Source organism: Etheostoma cragini, chromosome 12, assembly GCF_013103735.1.
Source record: "Etheostoma cragini isolate CJK2018 chromosome 12, CSU_Ecrag_1.0, whole genome shotgun sequence".
Taxonomy (NCBI): Eukaryota; Metazoa; Chordata; class Actinopteri; order Perciformes; family Percidae; genus Etheostoma; species Etheostoma cragini.
This window is the reverse complement of record NC_048418.1, coordinates 24,863,439-24,890,600: the sequence shown is the minus strand read 5'-3', so window position 1 is coordinate 24,890,600 and position 27,162 is coordinate 24,863,439. Positions and strand designations below refer to the sequence as shown.

At 42.0% G+C, this 27,162-nt stretch overlaps 2 protein-coding genes and 1 long non-coding RNA gene across 7 annotated transcripts in view; 2 read left to right on the top strand and 1 right to left on the bottom strand.

Annotated features, from left to right (window-relative positions):
• Positions 1-13,446, top strand: part of LOC117954741 (integrin beta-1-like) — a 28,314-nt gene extending 14,868 nt beyond the window's left edge. For all 3 annotated transcript variants that reach the window (XM_034888704.1, XM_034888706.1, XM_034888705.1), the window contains exons 4-16: positions 733-955; positions 1,589-1,759; positions 1,836-2,074; positions 2,363-2,518; positions 2,715-2,810; positions 2,913-3,002; positions 4,112-4,252; positions 4,550-4,752; positions 4,990-5,228; positions 5,314-5,536; positions 6,166-6,398; positions 8,252-8,418; positions 12,057-13,446. In XM_034888704.1, the coding sequence (XP_034744595.1) occupies positions 733-955; positions 1,589-1,759; positions 1,836-2,074; positions 2,363-2,518; positions 2,715-2,810; positions 2,913-3,002; positions 4,112-4,252; positions 4,550-4,752; positions 4,990-5,228; positions 5,314-5,536; positions 6,166-6,398; positions 8,252-8,418; positions 12,057-12,122 (2,247 nt within the window). In that variant the 3' untranslated portion in view covers positions 12,123-13,446. The remainder of the gene's footprint in view (positions 1-732; positions 956-1,588; positions 1,760-1,835; positions 2,075-2,362; positions 2,519-2,714; positions 2,811-2,912; positions 3,003-4,111; positions 4,253-4,549; positions 4,753-4,989; positions 5,229-5,313; positions 5,537-6,165; positions 6,399-8,251; positions 8,419-12,056) is intronic.
• The window catches only part of LOC117954744, a 21,013-nt gene continuing 1,586 nt past the window's right edge, over positions 7,736-27,162 (bottom strand). The window contains exons 2-4 of the long non-coding RNA XR_004658888.1: positions 20,227-20,232; positions 11,500-11,503; positions 7,736-7,749 (exon numbers count right to left, since the gene is read on the bottom strand). This is a non-coding gene — a long non-coding RNA (uncharacterized LOC117954744). The remainder of the gene's footprint in view (positions 7,750-11,499; positions 11,504-20,226; positions 20,233-27,162) is intronic.
• LOC117954739 (enhancer of polycomb homolog 1-like) overlaps positions 14,775-27,162 on the top strand; it is a 35,298-nt gene continuing 22,910 nt past the window's right edge. Inside the window, exons 1-2 of one of the 3 annotated variants that reach the window (XM_034888703.1) lie at positions 14,775-15,115; positions 18,926-19,015. Coding sequence is in view for 2 of the 3 variants with exons in the window: in XM_034888701.1 (XP_034744592.1) it covers positions 20,784-20,936 (153 nt within the window). In the remaining variant the exon portion in view is untranslated. Of the gene's footprint in view, positions 15,116-18,925; positions 19,016-20,466; positions 20,937-27,162 lie in introns of those variants that run through there. The other 2 variants (XM_034888701.1, XM_034888702.1) reach the window with 2 other exon arrangements.

Below are 27,162 nucleotides of genomic sequence, written 5' to 3'. Positions count from 1 at the left end.
AGTTCTGAAGGCAAAAGGGGGTCCAACCCGTTACTAGCATGGGGTACCTAATAAAGTGGCCGGTGAGTGTATATTCTTAGCCAGGCTTCTAGGCATCGGTTTCTCCATGTCTCCTGCTGCCAAAGACCAATGGCCTGAAGAAACGGGCCGATAAATTCCAGAGGCCTCATAGGTTGAATATAGTTCAGAAATCCTGAAAATTCTATCTGCAGCATTCATACCCCAAATTATGCCAAAAGCAGAAAAAACTACTTCTGGTATCTAGATCAGTTTCATTTTATGCAATCTTTAATAATTAAAAATGGCGTTCCTGTTCCTGTAACATGTAAGTTCATATGTAGTTGCATGTGACTAGTTATCAACATGGTTCTTAATGCCAGTCTCATCAAGACAAATTCCTGTACATTTATGGGATCTTTCCAGATGATCACATACTGTACATCCCTTGTGAAAATGACTATATGTTTTTGTTTTTAGGAAATGTCTATTCAAGGTGAAAATGTATTTTGTGATCGGACCATGGCGCTGCTGTTAGCTGCATGCATTGACTAATATCTTTCTATGACTGTTAAACTTATGATGCTTGGAAGAACATCTTGTCATCTGTTATGTCACAGATTAGATCTCCACTAAGAATGTCCATAAGCCCAGGGAACAATATTTAGGAAATGAGTTAGGGATGTAGTACAGATTTAAAAATAATCCTCACAAAAACCTTGTGCTATTTCACAGAACTTCCTCACGGTGGGCGAGTCCAAGTCGGCTCGCTGTGATGATCTGGAGTCCCTGAAGAAGAGAAATTGTGTAGTGACCAAAATTGAGAACCCACGCGGCAGCGTCAGTATCAACAAGAACAACCCCGTCACCAACCGCAAGAAGGACGGGTCTGAGAAACTGAAGCCTGAGCAGATCACCCAGATCCAGCCCCAGAAACTCACCCTGACACTCAGATCTGGTAAATATTCCAACTTCTGTCAGATCTTTGAATGTGTTGCTAGCAGGGGTGCCAACATTTTGCCTTTTCCGTGAGTGAGTTATGGAAACAAACAATGTAGGTAAGGCATGGGGGCTCTGACGGGACTTTATGGTATGTTTATGTGTCTCTGTAAACTATTGGTGCATTTAAATGCACTTTGATAATTTTGAAAAACTCAAACTACTGTGAAATAACTTTCTGCCATCTAATAGCCCTTATTGTGGCATTGCTGTCACTGCTGCAATAAAAATGTTTAAATCGAATCAAACTGTGTCCTTAAGATAAATCAAAAGTCAAATTGTGACACCCCTAGTTAACGAAGTGTTTATGGAGGGCATGAATTTGGCAGTCTATGGTGTTAGGGCAAACCAATGGTCAACCATCTCTGGAGACAACATTAAAAGTCACTTTTTTGTGTGAAATGCGTTTTCAAAAAGACGAATTATATAGTATAGTATTGTACAGACCAAAAGTAGGATTTGTTGCTGTAGCAGAAGAGCTTTACGGCAAAATCTACTTAGAAATGTCTGCTCCTTCAAAATGATTAATGCAAAGATTCAAATTAACAAAAAAAACTAAAAATATGTTTTTTGTCTCATTTTTTCCCTTCAGGTGAGCCCCAGACTTTTGAGCTGAAGTTCAAGCGTGCAGAGGACTACCCCATTGACCTGTATTACCTTATGGACCTCTCCTTCTCAATGAAAGATGATTTGGAAAATGTCAAGAACCTTGGCACTGACCTCATGAGGGAAATGCAGGAGATTACCTCAGATTTCCGGATCGGTAAGGATAACTCAATATCAATCAACAGAAAAGCTGTTGTGATACAAATATCACAATAACACATTAACCTCTTTAGGTTTTGGCTCCTTTGTGGAGAAGACGGTCATGCCTTACATTAGCACCACGCCAGCTAAGCTCATCAATCCGTGCACTGGGAACCAGAACTGCACCAGTCCTTTCAGCTATAAGAACGTCCTGAAGCTGACGGACAAGGGGGACGAGTTCAACCGCTTGGTCAGTCAGCAGCAGATCTCCGGGAACCTGGACTCTCCAGAGGGCGGCTTCGATGCCATCATGCAGGTGGCCGTCTGTGAGGTATGAAGGATTGAGAGTTTTTAGGAGGGCTGGAACAATGTGCTTTTGACTCAGTTCTTTTGCGATAAATGGGTGACGGTTCATTTTGTCTTGCGATTTGAATTTATTGCGATTCTAGAAGTGTTGGGATTTTAAGTATTGAAGTTAATAAATACATTGTAAATAGTTTTTTTTTTCCCCACCCTTAGTTTTAGTGGCTTTTCCTACCATTGCACAGTATCAGACAACAGAGTCTTGTAGATGTGTAAAATATTAATGAGAAGGCTCTGATGGTCCTGGTCCCCCCAGAACCAAATCGGCTGGAGGAACGTGACTCGTCTGCTGGTGTTTTCCACTGATGCTGGTTTCCACTTTGCTGGAGATGGCAAACTGGGTGGCATCGTGCTGCCCAACGATGGGAGGTGTCACCTGGAGAACAACGTGTACACCATGAGCCACTACTATGTAAGTCATTTATCAATATTTAATCGGCATAATGTGTCCAGGGAAAGTTGACTGAGTATTTGTGCAATTTTCAGCTGTTACTGATTGTTTCAATGTCTTATTGGTGTTAACCCTTGTTTGTCCACACAGTCTGGGGTTGAAACTGTTTAGAATGCGGCTTTTATTAATAATTATGGATGTTGTTATTCTGTAATAGGACTACCCCTCCATCGCCCATTTGGTTCAGAAACTGAGTGATCACAACATCCAGACCATCTTTGCCGTCACTGAAGAGTTCCAGCCTGTTTACAAGGTAAACTGTCTGTTTTCTGTACATTGTTTAGCCATAAAATTCAAAAGAAAGATGCAGATTCACCTTTTGATCATTTACCTTTGGCACTTGTGTCCCTTTCAGGAGCTGAAGAATCTCATTCCTAAATCAGCTGTTGGCACGCTGTCCTCCAACTCCAGCAACGTGATCAAACTCATTATTGATGCTTACAATGTGAGTCATACTGCACCTCCTTCGCATCACATCTCACTGTCCCTGGCATTAGGATATAACTTGTGATTTTAACTTGATTACTTTTTTTTACATGTATATACTTGATTTATTTATAATATTACGTATTTCTACGTTGATCCAGTGGGGAAAACGGCCTACATCCTTTTAAAGGTTTTTTGAATAAACAAAGAGAACAATGAAGAGAACAATGAATTACTAAAAGAGGTCATGTACTTTCTCACGTAAGACAAATAATCTATGGACAGATACTATTCCTGTGACTACTTCTCCTTGGCGATAAATACTATCCAACCATTGTTATTCATCTTATGAAGTCACTCAGAGTTGACAGTAGTCCCCTAGCCATGCCACTACCTAACATCCATATTAATGAGGCCAGGCATTCTAAAATCTGCTGCCCTGAGGCAGCTGGGTTTCCACATGGGAAAGGCTTGTATGCACTGTGACCTCACAGCACGAAGATTCTGGGTTGTTCTCTGTGGAGTTTGTATGTTCTCCTCATGTTTGTGTGGGTTTCCCCCCCCACCATCACAAAACATGCACAAGGGTCTCCAGCCAGTGAGTTGGTCCCCGGGCGCTTTAATTAGCTGCCCACTGCTCCCTTGAGGGATGGGTTAAATGCAGAAAATGAATTTCGCAACATGCACTGTATGTGTATGTGACAATAAAGTACTTTTATTTTTACCTATTATACCCACCCCCCTTTATCATCACCACCCACCCAGACAAAGAAAAGTTTACACAGTAACTACCTTTCAACAAAATAGACAAACAACCTAACCCTATAAACCAAATTATAGCATCATACAGTCTCTCCCCAGCACAAAGCTTCCTAGAACCCTCCAGAAAGTTTAGACTTTATCACAGGTTCATAGGAAATTAAGTAATTGCCCGTCCTCTGTCTTACATTTCCAACAATTTAGTAGGTCTTTCAGACCAATTCTTAACAAACTGGACGGAGTCAAGAGAAGCGATGCATAAACTTGAACTAAATGAGGCGCACCCTCACATCACGTGACGTAGTTTTAATATTCGTACAAAGTCCCTAGAGCCTGTAGTGATGTTGTGATCTCTGTTGCTTTGGACAGTCTTTGTCATCTGAGGTCATTCTGGAGAACGGCAGGCTGCCGGAGGGAGTCTCCATCACCTACAAGTCCATCTGTAAGAACGGTGTGGAGGGAACGGGGGAGAACGGCAGGAAGTGCTCCAACATCTCCATTGGAGACGAGGTAGATCCTTTTTCTTGCAATTTGTTTGCACAATGTTTAACCCTCAAGTCTTCAATGACATAATCCTTCAAATAAAGCCGGTAAACAACTTGTCCTTCTGCTATATTAGCAGTTTGGGGAATTGACAGTTTCAAATTATGAGAAGGAAAAAAACCACAAGCATTTAAAAAGTCACCTCAAAACCAAGAATAAATTAGAAACGTATAAAAGAATCTGAGTCATGTCTGAAAATGTAAATGATATGCTTTAGGGCATCCTCCTTAATAGTTTAATGACCCCATAAACTCTGGCTTCCAGGTATCTTTCAAGGTTTCCATTCAATCCGAGAAGTGTCCGTCGCATGGCAAGACTGAAGTCATTAAAATCAAACCACTGGGCTTCACCGAGGAGTTGGAGATAGTTCTGAACTTCATCTGCGACTGTCAATGCGCAGCAAAAGGAGAACCTAACAGCGAGAAGTGCTACGAAGGCAACGGGACCTTCGAGTGCGGAGCCTGCAAGTAAGTACTCCTCCAAAACAATTCACTGCTGAACCATGTGCCGTGGAGCCGTAAAGGTTTGTGGTTTTCAGTTTCCCAACCCCGCATCTCCAGGGTCTCCCACAGTATATTGCAAGACTGGTGGTTCTTCTTACTTTCTCAGCCCAAATAATCACACCCATAGTTTCAGACCAGCGTTCTTAACTTGAAGTATTTGTTTCAAAACATTAACTAATCTTTTTTCCTGGTTTCTGTCAGGTGTAATGAAGGGCGTATCGGGCGTCTTTGCGAGTGTAGCAAAGATGAAGTGCGGACAGAGGACTTGGATGCCAACTGCCGCAAAGACAACGGTACAGATATCTGCAGCAACAACGGCGACTGCGTCTGTGGCACCTGCGAATGTAAGAAGCGGGAGAACCCTGCAGAGATCTACAGTGGCAAGTACTGCGAGTGTGACAACTTCAACTGTGACCGCTCCAACAACAAGCTCTGCGGAGGTGAGGATTGTAGAAATGGAATCATTCTGACTGCCACCTGTTTGATTCTGAACTCTGTGCTAACCCCTCTCCTATGCTTAACCAGGGCATGGGCGTTGTGAGTGCAGGAAGTGCATCTGTGATGCTAACTACACAGGCAGTGCCTGCGACTGCTCCCTGGAGACGGCCACCTGCCTCGCCAAGAACGGGCAGATCTGTAACGGCCGCGGTACCTGCGAGTGTGGCATCTGCAAATGTACCAACCCCAAATTTCAGGGTCCAACCTGCGAGGTCTGTCCCACCTGCCCTGGCGTCTGCGCTGAGCACAAGTGAGTGTGAAGCTAGCATGCATGGCTGGACAACTTAGAATGTAGGATTCCCACTGGTCACATATATAAAACATGTATGTTTAGAGGTTCTATTTCTGACATAGACCCGTGAATTGTTATTTAAATTTAACTTTAAGGTTTGAGAATGTCAGGGAATATTACTGATGGATGACTTTGCAGTAATACAATATGTATGCATGTTTTGTAACTTGCTTCATTCATTTATTTCATAAAGTGCTACTTTTTAATTGTCGCTAGTATGATTAATTGTAGTTAGAATAGAGATGTGTATTCAAGATAGGGCCGTAGCTACTATTCAAGAGACTGAGGTTGTGTCCTTATATTCTTTTAATTGAATGACTCTTAATCCTACAAGGGGAAATTAGTTAAGAGCAGCTATGGACAACACACGTACATAACAAGCCTACATATTAGCTTACACCCTAGACAGTAGATGAATAATAATCAAATAATAGGGTGTACTTTCTGGAAATTCTTTTTTTAGCAGCCTGCTGCAGTTAATGTTCTACAGAATATTATGTAGAATACTGTATATTATGTGCAGATTACACTAAGTTTCGGGACTCTAATGACCAGAATGTCCATCAACCCCGGGTCTGTCTTAACAGAGACTGTGTGCAGTGCCGAGCGTTCGAGGCCGGTGAGAAGAAGGATACCTGCGAGCGGGACTGCAGCTACTTTCATCTGATCAAGGTAAAGGATCGCAACAACCTGCCGCAGCCTACAGACCAGAGCTTCCCCCTGACTCACTGCAAAGAGCGAGACGCCAACGACTGCTGGTTCTACTACACCTATGCCATCCGGAACGACACCAAGGAGGTCTACGTGATGGAGCTGCTGGGTACGATCGCCAATTTTACATTTTGCATAAATTAATATTTGAAATAGAAAGCCAGACAGCATCATCATTCTCTGATATGTTAAAGTGGCCATATTATGCTAATTTTCTGGTTCATAATTTTATTTTGAGGTTTTACCAGGTCAGGTTTACATGTTTCATTTTCAAAAAACACCATATTTTTGTTGTACTGCACATTGCAGCAGATCCTGTTTTCAACCTGTTTGTTGAGTTCTCAGTTTTACTTACAGAGTGAGAGATCTCACTTGTTTTAGCTCCAGAGTGAGACATCTCTTTTCTATCCTATCTTTGTTGGGAGTCTCACATGCTCAGTAGCTTGGTAAGATCCCATTAGCTAGATAACTCTTTTTCAAGCTTTGTTCAGTTGAAGGCAGGATTAGCTGGTAGACTTCTTCTAGACCAGGACCACTTGGGAAATACCTGCAGAACAGGGACAGGAAGTAGTTCTTTTGGAGATTATGGTCAACTAATGGCTGTTGGAGCAGTGTTTGGCCATTGAGAACCAGCTAGCATGCTACGATTAGCCACCTGGTCTCGGCTAGTGACGTAGAAAGTCGTGCAGATGTTGAACAGCTCACCCGGAGTCTGAAGACAGAGGACATTCAGAAACCGGATCTCAATCAAAACGCCATGGATAGTTTTTTTATACAAAGTTTAGTTGTTTTTTTATTTTTTTATTTTTGTGGACGCACCAGAGAAACAAAAAAACACCCCAAATCCCAGGAAAAAGTGATTTATTCATATAATGGTCACTTTAAATATGATGCTGTTTGGTTGTGTAGTTGTTTCACAAGCCATCTGACCTGTAATACTAGTTAATTCTTAAGTAAAAGGTACCATTTGGAGTTTATAGTCGCACTGTGGGGCAGTTTTTATTGGTGGGAGAAGAGGAAAAGACGACTACTAGCAAACCAATGGGGTTGTCAAACATTTCTGAAAATTGAATGAATCAATTTTGCAAATGATTCATCAGGAAGAGAATGCAGTTAAAAGATTCATAAACAGACACCTTTATTAAACCCTTCCTGGTATTTATTTGTGAACTCCCTAGTACAATTAAAACCTAAATTATTTACACGCGTATTAAATGTCTGGTCCCCTTCAATACAAATGTAGTTTTGAGAGGTGAAGCCAATAAAGCATCTTTGCTTCACCACGGCCATTCTGTTTCATGGAAAGAGTTGAGGGCTTTTCCTACGAGGCATGAGTAGTCATGTGGCTCCGCGGGGTCTCACTGGAGTAAGGCAAAGGTACTCTCATTGTCACATACATGGAGCAAAATTCATTCTCTGCACTTAACTCATCCCTCAAGGGAGCAGTGGGCAGCCAATCACTGCACCATGGGACAAACTCCAGATCTTAGCCTTGATCAAAGCCACTGACTGAAGAACCTAGTGCATATTTTTTCGATGGTGGGGAGGAAACTGGAAAAACCCAGAGGAAACCCACACAAAACACGGGGGGAACAACCAAACTCCACACAGAAAGGCCCGGAACAACCTGGATTCATACCCAGAACCTAACCATTGGGCCATCATGCTAAACACCAGGCGATCAATGCTCGGTAACCATGGAGATTTAGTGCACTAGGGAAGTCAAAAATAGAAGAATCTCTCTCTAATTCATTGACTATCACTGCGCATAATTAATCTCTTGCAGCAGGTGTGTGACGAGCACAACTGCATCAGTTTCGCAGGATTGCGTCAGCTTGTTGCATCACGTCAAATGTATAATTTGTCAGAGTCCAAACTGTGATGTTCTTTACTATTTGAGATCCTTTCGATGCATTTGAGGAATGGATTTCATTTGGTTTCTGTGCATGTTCTCTCCTCCAGATTGCCCGGCGGGACCTGACATCATCCCCATCGTGGCGGGCGTGGTAGCAGGCATCGTGCTGATCGGCCTCGCCCTGCTGCTCATCTGGAAGCTGCTCATGATCATCCACGACCGCCGCGAGTTCGCCAAGTTTGAGAAGGAGAAGATGAACGCCAAGTGGGACACGGTGAGTCAGTCACGCCGGAGCACCTGGGAAATAATTGAGTTGGAATCATTTTTAGACTTTTCAGCTCCTAAATTGTTTGGAAACACGGTTGGAATGTAAGTACATTTACTCAAATACTGTACTTGGGTACCAATGTACAATGAGGTACTCCTCCTTCAGTCTTTTCTTTTCATGCCATTTTCTACTTTGCTACATTTAAGAGAGAAATATTGTACATTTTATTCCACTATATTCATCTTTAGTTATTTGAGTTACTCCACTACAGTCATCTGAAAGCTTTACTCCTTTACTCTTTCTACAATTGGAGTATTTGTCTGCATTGAGTACTTTTACTTTTAATACTTTAAGTACTTTACTTCAATAAAGTATCTGAATACTTCTTCCATCACTGAGATAAAAGCCTCAAACACATCCCAGGTCTCTCCAGAGCATTTTTAGTCGACCACATGATGTAATCAGCAGGAAAACCTCTTACAGGTGTGGAGACAGAAACGAGATTAAAACCAGCGTTAAAAGAGACTTAAGGTCGAGGATGCAGTGTGAATCTCCTCCCTCTGTCCTTGATCACTCTCAGCTCTGTGCACTTGTTGAGTCTGTGTTGTGCGAGGGAGCGGCCTCCCCCTCTGCTGACAGTGCTGCCTCTCACTGGCCACGTGGTCCAACTGCATGACCATATATGGCAATGAAGCCGAGAAAGAGGAGGACTGGTGGGTGACCACGGATGGAAAGCTCCACTACTGTGTGCCAGTCCCAGCAGCAGTGTTTATGGCTTGCTGGGAGGGGAACAGACATCCAGCACACACAGTGTTTGTCGGAAATATACCTACAAGAACTAGAAGATACATTACAAAGTTACATTCTTAAAAACTAATGTTTATTAGTGCTGTCAGATAAACGTGTTATTCACGGCTTCAACTTTTTTATCGCAAGATTCGCGTTCTTTTTGGCTTAAGAAACGTTATTGTTTTTCACATGCTGTTGCAACAACTATTGCGGGTTATCTGTGAAATAAATGCGATTAATCAAAATTAAACATTTAAATTTTTTACAGCACTAGTGTTAATTCATTCTCCTTTTTTCCTATTCTCTTTCAATTTTCATGCTGCAGTCCGATAGCTTTTGCTGCCAGGAATGTGTTCAGGGTCTCCTGTGAAGCCTTTTTTATATCTGTGGGCTTTTAGATAACAAAATGGAAATATTATGAAAGGAAAACCAAGGTGTAGATACTTTTATGAAATATTACAAATTGTATGCTACAGAAATAACTAAAACTAAGACTTTTTTTCTGGCACTGATACCTACCATTACATGAGAACATATCATTATTAGTGTGTTAGAGGGGGAGAAAGGGAAAGCTATATAGCACAACAACAATAAATAATTCCTATAAGAGATTACTTTCTGACCTTTGCTCCTCTGTGCTAAACATTTTCCTTCAGTCTTTAGTGTCTGCCCTTTTTACACTGATGTTTCCTGCTTTACATAATTTCTTTTTCTTCTTTCATCTTTTCCTTCTCCGTGTTAGCAAGGGAACCCCATTTACAAGAGTCCTATTAACCAGTTCCAGAATCCCAGCTACGGGAATAAAGGCGCTTCTCTTTAGGTCAAAGTTTGTATCGCCTCTTGGCCTTGTGTACTTGCATGTACTTCCTCTGTACAGAGTGCAGTTTTACACCTTGGCTGATTTTCTGTAGGGTTGCAGTGATGTGAGAGCTTTGGTAACTGCATGTTGTGAAGTTAGCACGCTTAACCACACAAAGTTGTTACTAAAGTTGGTTTGGTGTTGAGCTATATCCTTTTGATAGTAACCACATTTCCAGAGAAAGAAATTGTTAATAGGAACAAAACATTTAGAAATGGCACCTTTGGTCATCTTTGTTCAGTGACAATTTCAATAAAGTTAATTCAAACAGGTCAACATTGTCCTCCAATGATGACAAAAAGAGAGAAAGGCTGCATTCTTCAATGAAGGGAGAAAAGAAATTGAGCCACCCGTACCTGGGAGATGTTCAGTTTTATATCACAGCTGTCTGAACACTATACTTCTAGTATAAAATACTTCTCCAGAAATATTCAAACATGCTCACTACAGTTTCTACAGCTCTTTAGACGGCGGCCGTGTTGTCAATCTGACTGCTGAACTGCTCAAACTGCAAGACAGCACACCAAAATTAGTTAGCAGCTGGAAATCTAACAATTCATAAGACAGGTTAAAACTTTATTTATCCCAAAGTAAATTTCCATGCAGCCGTTTCAATACAATGTGGTAAGACTGCCAGTATAATATATTAAAAGTCTAAGATGCCAATAAGGTGCAAATCCAAAATATATACCTGAATATTATATATTCTATACATTCGCACAAACAGGTTAACAGAATAGATTACAAAAATATCAACATGTTGCATATACTAGATATGAATGCACAGCATTAATTCTTTTACAGTAGTTTAGGATTAGAGTAGACGGAGCGGTAGTCTGACGCTCGACCGTTGTCTTCAGCTATCAGACTCACACTGCTAAAACCATGGCAACCGCTGTCCCCCAGTTCCCTTAATGTGATGTTTGACCAGATGGTGAGAAGGACAAACACTGTGGCCACATCCTCGCGGCTCACTTCTCTTGTGTGCTACGATTAGAGCCGGAACAATTCCAAATGTTGCCTGTGGATTAACAATATAATTGTCTCTTTCTGTCAAATTTCCAGGGTACAGCTTTTGGTTACATCTTTGTTTTAATGATAAAAACATATTCTTACTGTATCCCCCCCCCCCCCCCCCCCCCCCCCCCCCCCTTGTCAGCTTTGTTGTTTGAGTGTGTACAGGGTCCAGTGTCAACAACTAACAATTAAAATAACTATATTATATCTAGTCTGACAAATAATCGCATATATGATTACAATTTGGCATATCTGGACAAAACCATTACCAGTCCTACGTGGGGTTTGGTAGGGAAACCCAGTTCCACTCTGGAGGAATCGGACCGCACTAGAACACAAATTTCGGTTCCTCATTTTGGTTCCACTTAATGTGTTGACTGAAATATTTCCCCTCTGTTGCTCCAAGACAGACGTAAACATACCAGACTAGCATCTGTAAATGTGGGCTACTTTTAAAATTCCATATTTACCCTCTGGGCTCTGGTTACCATACCAACTCAACATTTATTTTGATGTTACTTGTTAGTAGTGTTATTTAGTCACTTAGGTCACTTAGGTTTACTTATTATATATTTAAGTACTTTAAAATCTTAATATATTCAATTTAAATAATTTTCATTAAAAAAAAAACAACATTAAAAGAGCCTTTCTTTGATCTCAGTTTTTTAGGAATTGGTTTAGAAATCGGAATTGTTTTCAAATTACCGTATTGGAATTGTAAAAATCCAAATGATACCCCCCCCCCAGTCATACTCCTTAAGACCTTAGCTAATGTTAACAATTCACTGGGCTTAAACAAAATACACCATTATGTAAAAATAAAAAGACAATTATGTAAGGCCTAGCTAGGCTTCTGTAAAACTTGATCTCAAACTGTGTTGTCACAAAATGCATCATTGTTACATCACAATATATGACCTTATTGCTACTTGGTTTATTTCTCAGCTGTTGTACTCACTCCTGTTGTTCTGTTCCTCAGGGCGAGAATCCCATCTACAAAAGTGCCGTAACGACTGTCGTCAATCCAAAGTACGAGGGCAAATGATGCAGCCTTGCCTTCCTTGTGACAACACTGTATGGAAATATGGAAAAGAATATGGGGGGGGGGTCAGGGTTTTTATAATGCTCTCACTGTTTGTTGTAGTCACCAAATGATAGCATTGTGCATTTTTGCCACTATTTTGGTTTGTTTTACTAACTTGTTTTTATTTGCTTTGCATCATTGAGTTGTGTACAGTCTGTATAAATATGTGAGTGTTTTTGTTTTATTAATTGAACCATAAAGCCATCAGTGTCAGAATTGGTTGTTGATAATGGGCAACAAAAGAAGTGTTCTTCTCCAAATAATTCTGTGTACAACGTTAAGTGGGGGACACTCTTTCAGTCGATGTCTCAAACACCGGGATGCAAAGATCTGATTGGATCTGTAGGGCTGGGCGATGCCGAGAGAATCCGATATCACGATGCTCTTGACCAAATACATCGATGTCCATGTTGAGGTTATTGTCGGGTCGACTATTGGTGCTCTCACTGAATTCTTTTCATTACAGTGACATTTTAGACATGTAATCATCAATCATGTGGTAAACTGTGTCAAGTAAAATTATACAAGAAAAAAAAATTCCCAGCTACATACTGTGTTTACATGCGTGCACAAAAATAGTGTGATGTTAAAACCTATCCACAGTTCTTCAAATGATACCACCTCACTATGTTTTGCCAGAGAAATTGAGTTAGGATGTGCTTCTTGGGATCAATTTAAACATCGTAATTATGTATTACAGTACCGCGATAGATGAGTTTATATAAAGACGATGAATGATCACATTGAATTATCTGTGTGTCTGTAATCCTTTGGACTGAGTTGGTGTCTGTCACGCTTTTTAAAAATGTCTCTTTGGATTGAAACTCTTCAAACGTAGCGCCTGTCTGTCGCGTTTGGTAGCAATGAAATGTGTACAGTATGTTTTGTTTTTTCTGCGTTAAGCCATATATGTATTCACAGAACAGCATGGAAGGTGTCTTTTCTGAGTGACTTACTCCATTTGAACAATCAGTTGAAATGTATCTGTTGTCTAGAAAAGATAGGGCTGGCTGCCTTTCTAGATTAAAGGGCATCCGTGTACAGTAGTATGAAGTGTTGGCTCCAGCGTTTAGTTTCATTCAAAGTCAACTCAGGTCCTTCATTCTTTCACAGCAATGCCAAATCCATGATGAACCTGCCTTACTTGTTAACTGAATTTGCTTTTATTGAAAATGCCTTGTTTTTTTATTTGTATTTGGGTTGGGAAAGGGTCTCACTTTTTTCCCATGTCAGCAATTCCACCCAACTCCTGTGGTTCCTCGATCAAACTATTTTATTTTTTATTTTTTTTTTATTAAAAAGAAATGGGGGTGACAATATTTTGTTTTGAAGATCAAGTGGCAAGGGAATGATTTCTGGATCTGTTAAAGTTTCGGTTTTAGTAAAGAAAAAAAGGTTTCCCATTTCACCATTGTTTTAAGTGCCTTTTTACATTTTTTTTTTTTAAATTCCAACACATTTGCAATTCTGTATTTCTAAAGTTATTTATTGAATAAACATTGAAAACCGTGAACACCTGTATTGTTGAAATGTTATTGTGCCATTCCAGTTTGTGTCTCAGTGTGTCTCATTGAACACAGGTCGGGCCTGGTAGTGTTCTTCATGTCCAACCCAAGGGGGACAGTCTGAGTCCCCTCAACAAGACAAAGGACAAAGCAGGTGTTGGTCCACGCCGTCCTCATCCTGACGAATGGAAATGAATGAGTCTACCATGAATCATGAATTATTGGAAGATTTGAGCTTTTATAATCCTTTTTTTTTTTAAAGAGAGCACGGCATCTTCTATAGGTAGTTGGGACAGAAAAACCTTGGAAAATGTCTCGGTTTTAACGTTGATCACTGGATATGTTCTTATAACAACTTGTTCAACAATTCTTAATTTTTTATGGGGGGTTGAGATCTCCAGATCTCCTCGGTTGAGCATAATTGAAATTTTGAGCATGTTTCTCACACTTCATTTCCTGCATTCTGGTGAATATATTGCAGGTGTGCCTTTTCTATATCCATTTATGGTGCAAATATCTTTAATTATCAAAAGGAAATTATTAGATATCTGGTGTGGGGGGGCAGTTTTGAATGGTGGCCTGTGTTACACCCCCATTGACTTTACATAATAGAATTAGACTAACCTGATATTGACCTTAAAAAGGGGGGTGTGTGGCAGTGGTTTAATTTCTGCTCAGTGAGGTGACTTATGAAAATTGTGACCGTAGGGATATGTGCTAAACCACAATGTAATTTGAATTATCACCCAATTAGTTAATGTTTCTGTAATGTTAAGTCGTAGATAATATAGTTACCGCAAAGAAAACATTGAATGGATATTTACAATACATGTGTGTTGTCATGTAAAGAGACTAAAATTCATAGTCAAAAATTCATAAGGTAAAGAAAGTCAGGAACAAGTCTAAACTGAAGCCTGAGCTACATAAATCGATGTAAAAGTGTGACTTTAATGGATAAAAATAAAAAGCAGCTCGGAGCGACTTCATCGTGACATCAACAGCCAATCACGTTGCGTTCCTTCCCCTGTGGAACGTGACGCCGCGAACCCAGGGCTCTCCACAGGCTGCGGGCGGCCAATCACAGGCCGTGTTTTACAGCAAAGTTGTTAACCCCCAACAGTAGCACTTTGGTGTCCACCTCTCTAGTTTCAGCCTGCTTTGCATCGACAGGAAAACAGAGTTTTCATCGAGCGATAAACGCTGTTTGACGCGGGGGACATAGAGCGGACAGCGGCTCTTCCTGCCAGGATACCGGCTCGCCGTTTGGGTTTTTATTGTGAGAGAAAAAAAAAACAACTAGAAGATGTAGCTGTGGCTAACATTAATGTTAGTTGTCTCTCTTGCTAGCTGCGTCGTGTTGCCGTTTAAAAAAAAAATAATGTAACTTCTGACTTGCAGAAATGTCCATCTGTGTTTAAAACCCCCGACGTGGGCTGAAGGACCGACGTGGTGAGTCATTTTCTTCTCATTGTGTTTTGTAAGTTGGGTCGACGGTCGCCAGAGAGGCCCACCGTGAATAGTGCTTTCTGGCATCAGATGATTTCATACACGCAATCAAATTCCTGGCTGGTCAGCTGGATGAGGTTTAGCTCCAAAACATCAAGTTCCCCGTCCCTTTACCGGCCCTCGAGGCAAGGACGCCGTGATACCGATTGATCTAGGCTAAAACAAATGGGTTTTAATGGATAAAACATAAATCTAGTTCACTAGTTGTTAATGTACATGAATAGCTGAACTAACACGTCTGAAACCTGAGTCTGTCTGTCGGGGACAGAAGGCGGAGGGGAAGGGTCGACGAGGGCTTCAAGGCTTCGTTTTGGACATGATTGGACATTCTGGGGTTTTCTATCGTCTTGGTTGGAAATGTGACATTGTTGGATCAGAGGGTTTGGGGAGTGTGGCTGAACAGTGCCAGGCAGTGTCTGTGGTGTGCCAGGGAACTGCCTGGCCCTGGCCTGCATGGGTCTGAATCCCTCATATCCCATGACATGGTGCTCTTTGGATGCTTTTACATAGACCTTAGGGGTCCCTAATACTGTATCTGAAGTCTCTTTTACATAGACCTTAGGGGTCCCTAATACTGTATCTGAAGTCTCTTTATATAGACCTTAGTGGTCCCTAATACTGTATCTGAAGTCTCTTTATATAGACCTTAGTGGTCCCCTAATACTGTATCTGAAGTCTCTTTTATAGACCTTAGTGGTCCTCTAATACTATATCTGAAGTCTCTTTATATTGACCTTAGTGGTCCTCTAATACTGTATCTGAAGTCTCTTTTATATAGACCTTAGTGGTCCTCTAATACTGTATCTGAAGTCTCTTTATATAGACATTAGTGGTCCCCTAGTACTGTATCTGAAGTCTCTTTTATATAGACCTTAGTGGTCCCTAATACTGTATCTCAAGTCTCTTTTATAAAGACCTTAGGGGTCCCTAATACTGTATCTGAAGTCTCTTTCCCAAAATTCAACCTTGGTGCAGAATTACAGCCACTAGCTTTGAAAGCCATGATGTCTCACTCTCATGGGGGGGAATTCTCTGGGCCGGCAAAGCAGAGAAAGGGGAGGTAACCTTGCCCCTTATGACCTCATAACTGGAAAGATTCCAGATCTGCCCATTTAAACTTTAATTTTCTCAAAGGCAGAGCAGGATACCCAGGGCTACACCTATCACCTTTCTAGCCACGGGGGGGCCATAGGCAGGCTGGGCGGGGACGCATATTAATAATAAAAAACAACCTCATCAAGTGAAATTTTCTCTGAGGGAGGAGCCCTAAATTCATCCACCCAACATATGCATCTATGTCTTTCACAAACCCAGGGCAGCACTGACCACCCTCTAAAATAAATGGAAAGGCAGGTCTCAATAGAATAGCCCCTGCATTATATACTGTAGTGTTTCGATTATACAGAATTAAGCAGCCACATTGATTCGTAGTGTTTAACACGCCGGAACATGCACATGTGTTCCACCATCCAAATTCCATACAGTCGTAACCTCATGGCAATGGGACTGCCGAACAGAACGGGCCAGATGTCTAAATGAAAGTAGTTCAGACATCAAAACATTGCCAGAGAGTGGATCACAATATCGCTGACACTATCGACGATGACTCACAAGTAGAACTAGGATGATGAGAGGAATCCATAAATAACGACTCAAGTATTTATAGGTGCCCCTAGTTTTGTCCTAAAGGAAAACATTACATTACATGTCATTTAGCTGACGATTTTATCTAAAGAGACTTTCGGTTGCTACATGTGTCAGAGGTCGCACGCCTCTGGAGCAACAAAGGGTTAAGTGTCTCGCTGAGGGACACGTAGGTGGATGTATTGCAGTGGGAATTGAACCCGGGTCTCCCACACCAAAGGCATGTCCACTGTTCCATCACCACCGCAAAACCGCCAGTTAAAGCGTAACTCTCGCCAAAATGCAACCAAGGTTTTTTTGTGACTGTACCAGATTCAAACTTTAGTTTAAAAGCATAATTAGGACGGAGACGCCACTTTTAAGATTGACTGTATTTTTGTTATGAATGGGAGAGCAAGGGGCGCTACAATGATCGCATCACCATGGCTATCTGTAAACCACTAAGAAGGCTCGACACAACATGACACTTTGCTCCAAGTCTCCCCCGGGGCTCTACACATGAACCCAGCCCCGAGAACACTGTTCCACACAGAGTTTAGTAAAAGAACACCTCTAACATCTCACTTTAGCTCTTGGTTTTTCCGTCCATCTAACAAGTCAAAAAGAATGGATCTCCGAAAACAACAGGGAGAAGAGGAAAGAAGGAAAGCTCCTAAAGCTTAGTTCCATATAAACGCACGGAGAATTAGTTGTTTTGTCGTTATTGTAAACCAATATTGACCTTGTAGTTGACAAAGGAGCCTCATGTAAGATGACGTTTCCTCCCATGGAGTCCGTTCATCCGCAGTATGAGATCTGTCGATGACTGGCGAGATGATGGAGAGCGAAAACAACAGCTACAGTGAGTTGTTAAAACCTCTTTTTAGTAATCTCTGGGAACAAAAACCGTGTTCTCAGGGCTGAGTTCATGTGTAGCGCCCCTGGTGATACTTGGAGCAAAGCCCATTTGGACCTGCACATGGCAGTAGGAAACATGGGATCCCCAAAGTTAGTCCAACTCACCCTACCAAATGGATGGAAACTGGCCTAGGGCAGGGATCTTCAAGGGTCCGGGACCCTTAGGGGGTCCTACGGGGGGGAGGAACATCGGTCATACAATTTTTAAGTTATTTGAAAAATGAAAAAAGTTTTAACATGAATCCAACCTATTATTAGCAAATGTAAATCCCCACTGCTTACTGGCCTCTAGTCAATCACTAAGGCCATCCACGTGTGTGTGTGTGTGTGTGTGTGTGTGTGTGTGTGTGTGTGTGTGTGTGTGTGTGTGTGTGTGTGTGTGTGTGTGTGTGTGTGTGTGTGTGTGTGTGTGTGTGTGTGTGTGTGTGTGTGTGTGTGTGTGTGTGTGTGTGTGTGTGTGTGTGTGTGTGTGTGTGTGTGTGTGTGTGTGTGTGTGTGTGTGTGTGTGTGTGTGTGTGTGTGTGTGTGTGTGTGTGTGTGCCACATGTACGTTCAACATTAAAACATGACCTATAAGATCAGTTTTGAATTTGAATAACTTAGTATTCTATGCAAAAACGTACATATAAAGGCTTACATAAGTTATTGTAGACCTAGTTTAATATGCAACTTAACTCTATAATAAGTGTTCTAGGGACCTTTGCTCCCCACGTTCCCTGTCTGCCTGTTTTTGCACCACCTGTGTCATCCAGAATGTTCCTTAATTGGCACCATATTGCATGTGCCTCCTCGTGTTTTGAAAAAAACTTGCAGACTGAGAACGGCGGAACTGGTGCGTAGATCAAGGAGGAAGGGTGAAAGATGCTGTGTGGGACTTGCAAACAAATGAAAGGTGCTTAACAGCAATACACGATACACAAAGGGTCCATCGAGCAGACGGGCCCGCCAGGTGTGGTAGTTGGAGGGTTAGACCAGGCAGCACTGCTGACAATTGTAATCAGGTGGTGGACCACCTTTTGCTCCGCCCTAGACAAACCCTCCTCTCCTAAACCCCTTTGACAGATCTAATTTGAGTTTCTTTTTTTCTAAACCTTGACTTGCATGCTGCTTGGTTTCATCTCCATCTGTAACTTAGTTGTCACGTTGTTTTTTACTTGTAAACAAGTGAAAGTCCAGAGTCTTGTTTTAATGTCCTTGTCAATTGGTCCTCAGGTCGTCACGATGCAGCCGGGGGATTTACTGATGAAAGGTGAAGCCCAGCTCCCCTGGGTGGACCCTGGCTAAACCCAATGTCATCAACAGGTAAAGCCTTTTAAACACTTGTAAATATATTCTTCTCGACCTTGGTGAACCTTATTAATTTTCTCATAATGGATTTTAGCTCTTGTTGTGTAGTGCACATCAGTTCTCAATTTCCCCCAAAAACCCCAGGGTCTGCTGACGTCCCTCAAACCGGTGACTATGCACACTCCCGGAGCGTCAGTGTTCTGGGTCCAAATATTCAGCACCTTCCTAAAATTATGGCCCGAGTCAGTTTTTTTCTTCAGAAAAGACAACAAACGGAACGGCCTAAGTCCCACGCTTGCCGTAGGGCGTAGGCCATTATACTAAAGGAGTAGAATCATATGGGCACTCAGGCAGGTTTACCGGTGGTGGCTAGCACCATGACGAGATGATTTGGGCAATAAAAAAGTCAGTTTTTGTCAAATGACATGGGCTATTATTAATTGTATTTATTTATGACAAATGGTGTGTGTCTTTGTGCTGCGTTCAGACAGACGTGTTGGTGTCCTGCATGTCCAATCCTTTGGTTATTCAGGCCAGAAGAGGGCGACACTTTCCAGGTGGGGAACATGTTGCCATGAAAGCGTTTTTTCACCCACACCCCGTGTTTTTTCCACCTGGAGTAAACCTTTTCTCTAAAGTGGACTGTTGTAGGATCACCAGTGAGGGATGAGGTTCGGGCTCTGCTCACCAGGAACAGTTATTTCTGGGGTATTTTTAGGCGTTGGCCTGAGGAGGATGATGTGAAATTTGTGACTTGTGGCCCTGTTGTGAAGGATTTGGTACCACCAGTTTTGTGCAAGGAGCTTTGACAAACTAATAATAATTATGTAAGAATTTTCAGTTAATTGTTTGAGGCTTTTTTATTTATTTTTTTGCTAGAAGTTTAGGGATTTCCTAAGGTTGTATTGTTATTATTAAACCAGTCAGCACCCATTTCAATAACCTTCTGTAATATCAATGCATGACTTAAAAAGAAGATATTTGGACAGATGTAATGTGAAAGATACACTTTATATGTCCTTATTATTTGAGCGGTCAGACCAGCAAAACATTTTTTTTATGGGTATTTAATATTCAAATATGGACTGCAGTCAGTATGTTTATGGCAAAACCAATTTTAAACCAAAGTTATGCTGTTCATCACTGCTGCAACTTTTGCAAAATTGTAACATTAATCATAATTTTTTTAATGCACGTGAATCAAATTTCTTTATTTATAAATTCACTGTTATCTGTTTGGCTTATATTGTTAATCTTCATTTAGTAATTGAATAGAAGTGAATGTATTTAGTTTCATTTACATGGATAGATATAGTCCATTATTTTTTTATTTTCGCATTTTATATATTTCGGCCATGCCCAATGTTAATTTCAATAATTGATGTGTATTTGTAGAGTAGTTAGTTTGCAAGAAATGCCCCCTTCCCCCCACCCCCGCAACGCGCAAGCGCTCGGGATCGTGTGGGAATGGTCGGTCCGCGAACTGGGGGTTGGACCGCTCCGAGCGAAACAGAGCAAAAGAGTTTTAAATGTCCGCCATGTTGTCCATGGCGCACTGAGCCAACGATAGGGAGCGGAGCGTCGGAAAAAAACAGTCCGAGAGAGAGCGACCAAGAACCGGGCCTTCCCCCGGCTCCGTTGGCGACGCCCTAAATACAAGCTACAACCATTCGAACGTTAGAATAGAGATAACCGCACAGAAACATCCATGAAAGCTCCACTCGGTACCGTTTTGAATATTAGGAGATCCGATAGATTTATATTGCATCTCGAATTGTGAAAAATGAGTAAATTGTCGTTTCGGGCACGGGCGCTGGACGCTTCCAAGCCACTACCCGTCTTCCGTTGTGAGGATTTACCCGACCTACACGAATATGCATCCATTAACCGGGCCGTGCCGCAGATGCCTACGGGGATGGAGAAAGAAGAGGAATCGGTATGCTTTTAACCGTCCAAAATTGTGAAAATATATGCTTTGGTTTATTTATTTTTATGTGATCAGAGGCGTCCCTCTTATTTTTCTGCGCAAGCTTTCACAAAATGGCGGCCACTTTTCTCAGAAGAAACACGACGGAATTCTGTTGCAAATGGAATATTTGTGGGACTAGCTCTGATGTTTCGGCTACGCGGGGATGCATTGTGCCAATATAGTATAAAATTACCCGGTTTGACCGGCTTATTTGTGCGTGAGGTGATTTTCTGAGTACAAAGGAGTCATGTGACTTTAGCAATTCCGACATTTTGTCTCGTCTGTCAGGACCGGGCCTTGTGTTGGCGTAATTGCAAAGGAGCAGGGCAAGGGGGAGCTAGTGATTTCAGATTATATGTGGCATCTGTGCTACCACCGGACAGAAATGTCAACACTGCTGCCATGCATTGGAAAATACTCTGTCATAGTCATCTTGAACAGGAAATAGTGCGTGTGTGTCTTTGCTCACATTGTCTGTTGACATAATACATTTAGTGCAGTCTTACAGTTGGTTGGCTATTATTAGCTCTGTCATGTCATGGAATTGTCTTAAATGATGCAGCCTTTCACGTTTTGTATGGAGGCTGTGGGTTGGGATCACTGGATTTATATAAGGCAGCTGTTGGCATGTAGTTGTCAAGCACTTATTGCAACTAGAACCATGGTTTGAACAGCAAATGCACTGGGTTAACCATCCAACATAGTGACCAGAGAGATATTATTTAATCTCCCAGTCTTGCACCACTAACGCAGAGATTTCATTGTATTTATGTATTTCTCCTTTTCGGAACAGGTAATGGTTGATGTCACTCATAATGTCCATGGTTTCACTGTGTTGACATTTGATTTGATTTTTTTTTTTTTCTCCCCCAGATGAGAACATAAACTTGCATCCACATACCAAATTCTCCAGCGCGTGTATATTTTTAAATTAACAAATTGAAAAGCTCCACAAGCTTATTTTGGCAGATAGCTGGGTACCGTTGATGGTTATTAAGTTGGCTAGAAAGAAACAATGTTTCAGGTGGGTTTCAGGGTTGCACTAGTCACCCAGACCGGTAAATAAACAGTCTGCTTCCTGTCCATGTTTGTTTGTGGTTATCTTTAGGATGTTGGAGGGTATATAGAGATTTATATCTCCCCCCCACCCCCCACCCCGGGAAAGTTTCATTTATTAGGAAACTGTCATTCTGAGTCCTCTGAGCTGATTTGGCTTCTTCCAGGGTATTTCTTTGCAGCTGACCCAGCAGTCTGGACTTATCTTTAAATACATGGGCAAGCAAATGAGGATTGTCACTACAGACGTCCCTGGTGGATATGATTTTTAAGTTTCAGTCTGCCTCCCTACTCATGTGCGGTTAGGTGTCAGGGGTTCAGTGTGTCAGATGGCACAGCAGGCTGGCAGACAAGCAGCACGTGGTGCTCAGGAGGAGATGGGGGGGGGGGGGGGGGGGGTGTCACTTCAAAGTCTGATTTCTGCCCAGCTGGAGTCCTGGAGAGAGCTGGAGTTATGTAACAGTCATATTATTATATGAGGTAGGCCAGGGCCTGTTGCATGCCTGCACTGCCGTGTGTTTGGAGCTGTGTTTTGAATTCCGATGGAAACGTATGGTTTGAATCACTGTTGGCAGATACTTACATGTATTGTTTGGACCCCACCAGGTATGGTGTCACGTTATTTTACTGCAAATAGGATTAAGCATGAAGAACCGATTCCAACTTGGAATTGTTTCAAAAACTAAGATTCCAGTGGAATAGTTTTGGTTATTGGAGTTGTTTGGAGACTCCAAATTTAACACAAGTAACTACGTCTTGGTTTCCGTAGCAGCCAATTTACTTCCTGGTGCGTGTTGTGTTGCCACCATGGACCACAGTATGAGGTGCTCTTGACTGATGTAAAAGCTATAAATCCCCATTTGAATAAAAATAAAGTTTTCTGCTTATCTGTGAAATAAGCTTGTGAACTGTGTCTACTTCACTCGGTACTTTAACGCCTGTAATATCAAAATAATTTCAATTGTCAAAATAGTTCCCATTGGCACACTGTGATTTAGAAATACAACCCCTCCCTCTGCCCTCCCAAACCATCACTGCAAACTAATTAAATCTAATAATCAAATTAAAGGAATCAAATGGATACCTTGCCTTCCAACCTCTGGCCTGTCAGCCAGTCTCCAGGGATTAGAGAACCCTGTTGCGCCTGTCTGTCTCAGAGGTGTTCACACAGGCTGTGACCACTTTCGCCTCACCACTACTATTATATTGTAGCGAATGCGGTCCCGTTTTTAAATTTTGAAAACGCTTGCCCCAGCAGCCACTGTACAGGCGTTACCGTGACTTTAACAAACTGCCGAGACAAATTAACGTCGCTCCGTCCACACTTCTGCGTTTGTGTAGGAGCCAGATAAGCTCCTGCTTATGCGCCCTCATGTACCGAAAATTGGCATTGTTTTATTTATCAGTTGCTCCTCCGGTACCGAAGTAATACGGATGGTTCCCAAACATGTCCAGAATTCGGTACCCAACAGAAGTGCATATGTCTTAGTTTCTTTACTTGTTAGTTTACACGGGGAGAGTAGTGCCATGTGTTCCTGGAGATATGTTTGAGCCACTATAGACTAGCCCCTCGCTGTTGTGTGGTCTGTAGGGTGACTGACAGGGAGAGCTGTTAAACTTGGACCACAGAGCGACTTTAGGTTTAGGCCTTTCTGTATGCTACATTTAGCACCGCTCGTTTGTACCTCTTGTAGTAAGCACAAGACTACACTCTTTCTTTCTCTGTTGGTGGTGGACCTGCCTCTCTGAAATCTTTGCTAAGCCCAGCGTGTGGTTTTGTAATTTACAGGCGCTGTGCGTGTATGTAGTGTGGCTTGACTGAAGAGCTGTCATCGCTTTCCTCAGCACGTGCGGCTTGTTTTGGGCCCGGCACTTTGTCTTGTGTTTACGTTCGGATGAAAGTGAGCTCAGTGTCTGCGGCCCTGGTACCCACAGGCATCTGTTGTCTTTTCCCTTTTTTGCCAGGCACAGTTCTTGCACTCATATGCATGCGCGCACACACACACACACACACACACACACACACACACACACACACACTAACAGACACACATTCTGGCAGTGCGTCAGTTTCTCAGTGTGGAACCTTGCTGGGTGGTAACGTGGGGCATGCCCCCTGTCCAAAGTCTCTACGCCTATATGCTGTGAAACTGAAAGTTGTTTTTGTCAGCTGTTTCCCCCCCTTTTCTTTTACTGTTGACAGGTTGGTATTGACGTGACTGTAGGAAGCGTGGGAAATTAACACCAGCCTCCAGGCAGGTTCTTTAATCTCATTTCACTGCTAGTTTTCTAGCTAGGCAATCCTCAGCAGGAGCAACTTCTTCTGAGAATCAAGGAGGTCACTGGCCCACAGACTTTGTACGTTCCCGGTTTGTGAGTAGGTCTGGATACCAAATTTAATACTTTTTAGGCGCCTACTTAGTTGTCACGCTAGTGGTATCAAAAATCTTTGACCGATACCTTGCCCTAGTTGTAATTGGTTTCACTTCATTATTATGCACTAGTGAGCCTGTGCTTAAAACAGGAGAACTTATTTTGTTTATCGTGAATTACCACCCATATTAATTTGCATAATGAGAGAAATCAACCTGCCCTGGCCAAAAGAGCAATCTGATGCCTGCCGTTCATTACCCACCCCACTTCCACGTGGTGCATAAAATTGCTCTGTGCTGTCAGTTATTTGTCCATTGACAGCCCAGGCAGCTGTCCATCATGTTAAGTGGCATTTACAGTGTCTGGGACAGTCGCTGTCAGAGGCGAGAGCGGGGACGGGGAGGAGGCTTTGGCTGCCTCAACAGAATTGACAGGGATCGATGTGGTCATTTTAGAAGGCTATTTCTAGACTGTGTGTGTGTGTGTGTGTGTGTGTGTGTGTGTGTGTGTGTGTGTGTGTGTGTGTGAGAAAGCGTGTGTATGGGTTAGATAGTAAGTGTTTGTATACCCGGTAATGCTCTGTATTGGGGCTGTTCGCCCCCCCCCCCCCAATCTTAGTCTATTAATTCCCAGGTTAATAGAGTAAACAACATGGCTTGATTATGTTTGGCGGCCAGCGAGTTTTAGCTCGAGGCTTTTTGATACGTTAGTTTCTACCTCATTGTTGAAAGGCCTGAGGATGTTGATGCGAGGGTTAGGCGTTCACAGGGGGGGGGGGGTGATTCAGGAACGTGACGGTTATGCACGCGTACATGCACAAATGGGGGGTTCACAGCAAATACTACGGTGGAATGTGTTGAAGGAATTTTGAGGTGCCTTAGGGAAGCACTGAGTATAAAACCCAAAGGCTCGTCCACGGCAGCTTCTCCAACTACCTTCTCACAACAGACCGCCACCGCCGCACTTGGCGCCATAATGTAAAATACAATCACTTGCCTCGGGTGTAACAGGCTGTGTGTGTAAATGACATTCAGAAACGAGGTGCTCTGGGACATAAAATTGATTTAAGACCGACTGCAACATGTTGCAAGTGACTCCAAACATTATTGTGGACCGAAAGTCAGTCTTAAGTTTACATTTCTGCCTCTTTGGCTCCCTCTTTCCCCTTTTTTATGGTTATTTGTTTTTCTAGTAGCGAAATGAGGAATCAATATTTTCATATTGCGAAGAAAGTATAATGGTGTCTGAAGCAATCACTAAACTGATTTAAGACCTTTCAAAAAAAAACATTCATATGAAGCTAGATATCATCTTACGTTTTAGATGTCGTAATATCGCAATAAGTTGTCATCTTCTTACAAGACTGTTCTAGCCATTCTTTTATTTCACTTTACCCACTCATTATGTCAAAGTTATTTTTTTATTCGAGCCCGACCAATTATTTTAGTGAGGACTCATAAATGACTACAAAAAACTAATGTTGGGGAAATGTGTTTGTTACATGTTTTTGGATTTAAAAAAAAATATATATACATTTTTAAATAACAAAATATTTGTATTTGTATTGGCCTTAAAAATCCTTTATCGGTCGGGCTCTATTTATTAATATTCTCATTGTGTTAATATTTTGTGAAAGCACAAGTAATCAACCCTACAATATTGATGTATTTGGTCAAAAATATTGTGATTTGAGTTTGACCATATCTCCCAACTCTACATTCAGGTTGGGTATGATACATTTTACTGTATTTCTAGTTTTTTAAATGATTCAAAATAAAGTATTTGACCACATAAAGCGTGCGTGACATTGATCTGTGTTCTGCAGTGATAAACTATACATTTTTTACTGGTGCCAACAGATGTGGCAACCATTAAAACAATATCCAGCTGACAAAGGAAAAGGCTGTAAAAAATGGCCGATTAAAAACAGCTTAGTTGCATGAAGTCAGACTCAAACCCAAACAGAGTGACAGATACAGAGCTGTAGCTGAGCCAAAGTAGAACATCTTTTAATTGATGAACTTTATCTGTTTTCAGTAAAAACACTGATACGTATAATCTGCAAACTGCCATAAACGGCCCAATAGTCGATCTATCCCTAATGTCGGCAGCCTTTGGCGATGTGTATATTTCGCCAGGTGTGTTCTGGGCGTAACATGCAGTAAACCATTGTTCTCTCCCATTCCCTTAAAATGCCAGGAGCGTTTGTACCTTGGCACATTGCTAGTATTTTGGAGGATTTGCACAGTCATATTTTTATGTGTAAAACTGAACACACCTCCCTGTAAGACCAGCACGCCCATGGGCGCAAAGATTGGCACAGGAGCATTTGCTACATAAACAACGTGGGCGCTGGACGGTCTTAAAATAGCCAAGACACTTGCTTTGGGTGACTGAGTCGCACACTACAAGCTTTTTCACCAGAAACGATCCCCAATCAGCATGTCGGGTGTCCAAACTATGTGACATTGTGACACATGGCATAATGCCGTGACGAGAAACAGGATGTTCTTGTTCCAAAAACGGTACAAGAATAACAGAACACTCCAAGTTAACGGTGGCAACTGCTCGCTGTCTTCTGCACTCATGTGCTGCATGATGGTACACTGTGACACAAACTATGTCACTGGGCGTTTCTCAATATGTGTTCTTCTATGGACTTGTGTTTTTGTGTTCTTGTGAAACATCATGTTTGGTGGCCAAAGTACTGACCCAATACACAAGTTAGCATTTCGCCAAGAACGCTTAAAGTCCCCGGATGTGA